The 7,500-nt window shown below is 50.6% G+C and overlaps 1 protein-coding gene across 3 annotated transcripts in view; it reads right to left on the minus strand.

Moving 5' to 3' along the window:
* mv (lysosomal-trafficking regulator mauve) overlaps window positions 1-7,500 on the minus strand; it is a 113,426-nt gene that overhangs the window by 82,401 nt on the left and 23,525 nt on the right. For 2 of the 3 annotated variants that reach the window (XM_043013298.2, XM_043013299.2), the window contains exons 5-10: window positions 5,733-7,500; window positions 5,230-5,410; window positions 4,675-4,776; window positions 4,358-4,518; window positions 3,913-4,043; window positions 2,154-2,998 (exon numbers count right to left, since the gene is read on the minus strand). The exon at window positions 5,733-7,500 is cut by the window's right edge and continues 938 nt beyond it. In XM_043013298.2, the coding sequence (XP_042869232.2) occupies window positions 2,154-2,998; window positions 3,913-4,043; window positions 4,358-4,518; window positions 4,675-4,776; window positions 5,230-5,410; window positions 5,733-7,500 (3,188 nt within the window). The remainder of the gene's footprint in view (window positions 1-2,153; window positions 2,999-3,912; window positions 4,044-4,357; window positions 4,519-4,674; window positions 4,777-5,229; window positions 5,411-5,732) is intronic. The other variant, XM_043013300.2, reaches the window with a different exon arrangement.

A 7,500-nucleotide genomic window follows, 5' to 3' on the forward strand; every position in this document is an offset into this window, starting at 1 on the left:
CTACTAATAATAACAACAATAACTAATAACAGTTGATAATATTATCGCTAATAATGATGATAAGGACACTACTACTATAACTAGTAGTAGTAGTAGTAATAATAATAATAACGCATAATACGAATAAGAATAACAATGCCTGGCAATGATGATGACGGTGATAATATCAATAATATTGATAATGGTAATAATACTGATAATAATTATAATAATGATAATAATAATAATAATTACAATAATAGTAAAACTAATAACAATAATAATGATAACCTTAATAATAAAAATTACAATAAAAACAATAACAAAAATACTGATAATAATAATGATAATGATGATGTTGATGATGATGATGATAATAATAATAATAATAATAATAATAATAACAATGATAATAACAATAATAATAATATACAACAAAACATGAAATAACACTAATTTCAAACGTCATTTTCCCGCAACCTTTTCGTTTTCATCTCGCGCGCAAACTGTAATTAGATTTTTTTTCTATCTAGTTCAGGACAGGAAATTAATTTTGCGAGTTTTAATATCCCTTGAGTCATAGGAAACATGGCTGGTTCAATTTATTAATATAATACATAAGAGAGAAAAAAAGGTAAAATATACGAAGATGGAGATAGGAATTCACGGAGTACAATCGAAAGGAAAAAAACAGATACGATATAGATACTGGCATTGATAGATGGATAGATAAAGAACGTTAAACAATACTTCTGTATCGTATTCCAATTTTCTCTCACGATCAAAAATCATCAATATCATTATCATCATTCGCTATGGTGATTATCATCCTTATTGCCATCTTCACTACCATTATCATCCTCATCATCAATATAATCATTATTATCATTGATCATAGTAAGTCCCCCCAGCATCACGCACAGCTTCGGAGAGCATATATAACCCTAATGCTGAGGAGGAGGAGGAGGAGGAGGAGGAGGAGGAGGAGGAGGAGGAGGAGGTGGGGGGAAATGGAGGAGGAGGAGGAGGAGGGGGAAATGGAGGAGGGGGGAAGAGGAGGAGGATGAGGAGGTGGGGGGAAATGGAGGAGGAGGAGGAGGTGGGGGGAAATGGAGGAGGAGGAGGAGGAGAAGGGGGAAATGGAGGAGGGGGGAAGAGGAGGAGGATAAGGAGAAGGAGGATGAGGAGGAGGATGAGGAGGAGGAGGTGGGGGGAAATGGAGGAGGAGGAGAGGGGGGAAATGGAGGAGGGGGGAAGAGGAGGAGGAGGAGGAGGTGGATGAGGAGGAGGAGGTGGGGGGAAATGGAGGAGGAGGAGAGGGGGGAAATGGAGGAGGGGGGAAGAGGAGGAGGAGGAGGAGGAGGAGGAGGAGGTGGGGGGGAAATGGAGGAGATGGGGGGAAGGAGGAGGAGTAGGAGAGGGAGGAGGAGGAGGAGGAGGAGGAGGAGGAGGAGGAGGAGGAGGAGGAGGAGGAGGAGGAGGAGGAGGAGAGGGAGGAGGGGGGAAGAAGGAGGAGATGGGGGGAGGAGGGGGAGGGGAGGAGGAGGAGGAGATGGGGGGAGGAGGAGGGGAGGAGGAGGGGGAAGGGGAAGGAGGAGGGGGGGGAGGAGGAGGAGGAGGAGGAGGAGGAAGAAGAGAAGTAGGAACGAAAGAAACATTGTTAGGGAAGGAGGAACAAAACGGGTAACAAACAAACAGCCACAGCGTAAGAACAGACTGCTCTCTGGCGCGACCTTCCAAGAGCTCGGCCCCAAAGAGCAGAGGAAGCGACAGCCCCGCGATCAATCTCTGACCTCGGGTGTCACGTCCTCTACCCCATCCCCCATGTCCTTCCCTCCTAACCCCAACCCCAACCCCACGCCCTTCCCCTCTCCCCCCCCTCCCCATCTCCCCCTTCGGCTTCGGTCTTCGACATGCCTCCCGCTCGCCCCCGGGGATTACGGTCGAGGTGGATCGCTGGAGAATGCCACACAGGGAGCGCGAAGGTAATACCCCTCCCCTCTCTTTCGCTTCTGAGAGAGAGAGCGCGAGAGAGAGCGAGAGAGAGCGAGAGAGAGAGAGAGAGAGAGAGAGAGAGAGAGAGAGAGAGAGAGAGAGAGAGAGAGAGAGAGAGAGAGAGAGAGAGAGAGAGAGAGAGAGAGAGAGAGAGAGAGCGAACGCACCGTGAAACCTACCTTGGTAGATGACACTGTTGGCGCAGATGAGATCCGTAAATCCATTGAGGAGGCTGGTGAGGAACCCGAGGGCGTGGAGCCTGCGGCACACGTTGGCGGACGAGCGGCATAGGAGGAGGAGGGCGTGGACACACTGGGTGAGGGACGCGCTGTGAGTCATCTCGCTCTCGCAGCAGGACGAGTAGGTGGACGACGTCCCCGTGTGGACCGTGTGCTGCGGGGACGTAGCCTCGCCCGACGACCACGACATGCCCTTGGAGAGCGACTCGTCCTGGGAGGCGGACTGGCACATGGCGCCCCTCGCCCTCGCCTTGCACTCGTTCGCCGACTGCGAGGACGCGTTCTCGCACGAGTTGGTTGAACAGGCATTTTCAACGCACGAATCATTCTCGACACTAGCACTCGCACTCAGCCCCGGCTTCCCCGGCACTTTCTCACTCTCGGAAACCTCCGGCTTGGGGTCGCTGGCCCACTCAGCCCCGTCCGCCGAGGTCGCGGTGTCGGAGCCCGTGTCGCCGTCCGAGGTCATGCTGTGGTACACCGACGAGGCCGAGGACGTGCTCTTGTCGCCCGACACGCTGCGGCCTCCTGACCCCTTCGAAGGGGACTTGGATCCGTCCTTGAGTCGCCTCCTCCTGCTCCAGCGCCTCCGGTTCTGGCCCCTCTTCTTCGAGGGCGACTCGGGCGCGCGCTTCTCCTGCTTGTCGTGTTCCTCCGGCGCCGCGGTCACCTCCTCTCGGGCTTCCTCGCGCGTCTCCAGGAACTTCTCGTGGTGGTTGATGATGAGGTCCAGCGCCAGCAGCACCAGCTCGGGGCACTCCAAGTTGTCATCCTGTTGCCAGGATCTAGGTGGAGACAAAGCGACACTTAGCGGTATGCAGGAAGGAAATATAAAAATCAGAACAGATAAATTACAATTCGTCTTTTGGGAGACATATTTGGAAATGTGTTTCCAGAGGGCCCCCGACACAAATCTTCCAATAACTCCAAAAGAAAAAATATGATACAGAAATTCTACCCCTTAGTAACCTAACCACACTCAATTCACAAAATAACCCGTCGTCAGCACTACTGATGATGGAATTTAGGTCCTGACGACGGGTGTCACGGCGTGGTTGACGCTAGGGGAGAGTGTCGCGCTGTCGGTCTCTACCGAGCGCCAGCTTCAGAGAGCGACGAAGTACACCCAGATGCCAAATCCCTGTCTGAAATGCCGACATGTATAACGGCTGTTATGTGGCCCTGTGCCAGTCCGCCCCCTGTTATTGCAGTAACACTCGCATCCTTACGCATGGGTCACTTTCCCTTCCCCTTAACTTCACGTAATGATTATTATTTCGTGTTTGTTTACTTTCATAAACTCTAGTAGAACAAAATTAGCTGATATCTTTACAATAGAAGAATTTGTGTACACAAAACCTGTCACACGGTTAATGTAAAACTCCCAATCTGACAAAACAAGAAAAAATATCAAACCCGAAAATAGCTCTGGCATTAGAACGAGCGACTGAAAGAGGGCTAGAAAGGCCATGACATGTCACGCGCAGCTTACAGCTCTGAAGTAAAGCCCTTTTGGACGCGTCGCACTTGGCACCTGCGCCCTTTTAGGGCTAGAAATGGATAATCATACACTTGTATCTTGAATTACCGGTATGTTACATATCAGTATTTACAAATGAATTCCTCCTCCTCCGAGCTCTCCGCTGGCCCTAGTCCAGCAGCGAGGGGACCCCTTCTGAGGCTGCGCGAGTCCACTCACCTGGCCGACGAAGGGTAGGTGTTGTTGGCGAGCTGCTCCGTGTCGGCCTCGTAGCCGTCGGTCTCGCCCGGGTGCTGGTCCCCTTCGCCTCCCACCGGGCCCGGCTCCTCGTCCAGCATCTCCAGGGCCTGCTGGTCATACGCGTTGACTTATTTGCCTTTGCGGAGGGCACGCGAGCCTATTCCGTTCGTTTAAGATGGATCTAAAGACATCTATCTAACCACTTTGCTTGGAATGGATGTAATAAATATTTGCCTTAACTGAATCTAAATAAATAACCTGTTTCTCTAAAATGCATGTAACAAAAATAAGTCTATCAGTTCCAGATGCGTGAGTGGTTTCGTTACATAAACTAAAGGTAAACACATCCAAGCATCACAGAAACCAGTGCTTGCTCACAGCTGTTTGGAAAGCAAAGGGAAACTCAAAACAAGCTGTCACTTACCTGTGTTGTGTGAGGTAAAGTGTAGGTTATTCCTGTTGACGAGGACAACACACAACACTGCAGCATGACAGACACAAGGTGTTTCACGTCGCCACACGTACGGGGCGAGTAACGTAACAACGGCGACCTCAACTCATTCAAAAGTGTATCCACATGCAAACCTTGGAGATAAAAAAAGAAGAAAAAATAAACTAATGCAGTTATACACTACGTGATTTTTTTTTTTTTTTGTCAGAATGAAGCTACGTGTTTGGGATCTTTTCAACTATGCCACGTGGAATATCGCAGTGTAATAAACGTTTGCACGCTGGCCACACCTGCATACGGGTAGGTGACAATGACGAAGGTGAGGAGCGAGTGCATCAGCGAGAAGGTGACGGACAGCTGCTCCAGCACGACGCTGCTCAGACCCAGGGCTCCTGTGAGGGCGCGGGAGGAACACGGACATTATAAAAGGGGGAAGGGCAACGGCATGGTCAATCAATTATACATACTCCAAACGGAAGGTTGACATCATACTTGTATTACCAAACTAGGCATCATAACTTGGCACCTTGGCCTAGCTCTCTCTCTCTCTCTCTCTCTCTCTCTCTCTCTCTCTCTCTCTCTCTCTCTCTCTCTCTCTCTCTCTCTCCCTTACTCACTCACTCACTCCCTTACTCACTCACTCTCCCTCTTACTCACTCACTCTCCCTCTCACTCACTCACTCTCTCTCGTTCCTCCTTTCTCCTCTCTCCATCTACTTGAAATAATTCTAATAATTCCACACATAGGCGCGCACGCACGCACGCACACACATTCAGGGCCCGCCAATGCAAACCCGTCCCTCCCCGCCCTCGCCCCGACGAGGCGTAACGGCCCAAGCACCAACCCGAGGAGGCCCTCGCAAGGTCCTGCGTGATGTTGACGAGCAAGGGCGCCACCAGGGAGCGGATGCCTGAGGCGGCTAAGTATGCCTGGAACTCGGAGCTCGTGTGCAGGACCTCCGTGACAGCATTCCATAACTCGCCCAGGCCGGCATACTTGAGGGCTAGCGTCTGGCTGTCGATGTTCTGCGGTGCCACAAGAAGAAGGCGAAGGAGTCAGATCTTTGGGGCTACATCGGCGAGGGCGAAAGTCAGTCAGCGAAAAGATTGGCACGGCTGAGAGGGGGACTACCGTAAAATTTAAACTGGGAGAAAAATGGAGAGATAGCTTGCGAAATGGCTAGTTTTCTTTCGTCTTGGACCATCCAAATTTCATAAGGAAAAAAACAATAATTAAGTGTGTACCTATCACTGCCATAGCCATTCATCATTACGAACACCCGAGGCTTGAAACTCAGGAGTGCCAATCAACAAGCCCACATTATAACCAATGCCACATTCAACCTACCTTAAAGTTCTCAAGGTCAGCATGGTCTTCCACAAACTCATTGGCGACGGGAGAGGCGGCCTTTTCGTGTTCGAACTCCCTATATTCGACCTTGGCTGCATCCGAACCATTACCTATATAAACAGCTTCCTTGACATCCCTCGCCTCTTCTTCTTCGCCGCCGTCCTCCTCCTCTTCCTGTTCTTCTGCCGTGGTGACGTCACCCTCGGCCTCTGCCTTCTCCCGGCTGACTATTTCGTTCCTGTTGTGGTTGAGGGCGGGGTTTGTGGCACCGCCGTCGTCAGCTGCCGTGGACACGTCCAGCTGGGTGTGGATGAAGAACCTCTGCCTCACCTCGCGGACCTTCATGTTGAAATAGCCAGTCCAGAACTCGTCGTGCTCTAAGACCTCGGCTTCAAATAATTTGGTGAAAATGAAATTGTTTTCTTCGTCTGTGTCTGACATCACTGGCATGCCGGGTTTGGTCTTCAGTTCTTTCTTCACAATGTTGCAAAGCAGTGCAAAGGCTTCGCCTCTAACTCCCGGGATGGATTTGCAGGCCGTGACCAGAGACAGGCCGCTGTCCTGCAGAAACTGCGTCAGTTTCGGATCACACGATTCCGCTAGCGTTAGTCTGATGCACCTTAGGAGGCCGACTAACACGTCTTTATCCTTGCCGCTGCTCTCGTAATTAGCAATGCCCTTTTCGCAAATCTGCTTCAAAGCTGGGATGACGAGGTATTCGCACATTTCCAACTTGACTCCGATGCTGCTCCGGGACAGGAGTCGCGTTATGTGAACGATAACTTTGGAACTGACGTTTTTACAAAAGAGGAGCCTTTTATAGAGAGCAACACCCTCCCAGTGCGAGGAGGAGGCGGCAGAGTCATCCGCCTTCTGACTGCAGCACTTCTTCGCCGAATTAAACGCCGAAATCCCACGCGAGCTGAAGGTCGACGAAAAGGACTCTTCCAGCGTGTATTCGGCCGTTATGGGGTTGAGTCCGCCGCCCACGTACTCCGGCGTCTGGCAAAAGATGCAGTGAACGCCGTCCCTCAGAGTCATCCCCCCCAGGTCGCGCCACACCACGTTTTCGATAAAGACGGTGAGGTAAGACACAACGTGAGGCACCTCGGAGCTCAGGCTCTGCAGGAGCTTGCTCAGGACAGCCCCGGTGCTCATGCAGCAACACAATCCGCATTTGGATAAAGCCTTGATGGAGCAGGCGTGTATCTCAATTTCTTCACTAAATGAGAAGCAGTCGATCAATATGGAGGCGAAATTAGCAATCATGCAAGAACTGGGATCGATTCCACTGAGCAAACTCGAATTGACTCCAAATACCTGAGAGTGGTGGCTCTGCATAGCCTCGTATTCACAATACCTGTGGTTCTTCTTATCGCACTTTTCCGCGTGATAAACATCTTCCCTCCAATACTTCATATAAAGGATCAATTTACTGAGATTCTGTAAGATTTCCGAGCGCTTCCCTAACGACAGGTGATGCTTGAGTAAAACTAGCTTTTTGATGATCTCTGGTCCATTACTCTGAAGGAATATCTTGTGTAGAGTGAGACACTGCCAAACGTCTTTGTACTCGACTCGGAGGCATGCACAGCTCTGCAGAGTGAGCAACAATCCAAGGATGACTTCGTAAGCCAGGGCTGCCTTGCCTAGTTCCAGCTTGCTCACTTCCTTCTCCACCACCGCGTTTGTGCTCTTGGCCTCCCTCGCCGAGGCACCGCTGTCCAGGATCTCCGACGCGAGCTGCAGCAGTTTGGGGACGACG

This window comes from Penaeus japonicus, unplaced genomic scaffold, assembly GCF_977035675.1.
Source record: "Penaeus japonicus unplaced genomic scaffold, GWHDUDI00000001_assembly GWHDUDI00000021, whole genome shotgun sequence".
In the NCBI taxonomy this organism is placed as follows: domain Eukaryota; kingdom Metazoa; phylum Arthropoda; class Malacostraca; order Decapoda; family Penaeidae; genus Penaeus; species Penaeus japonicus.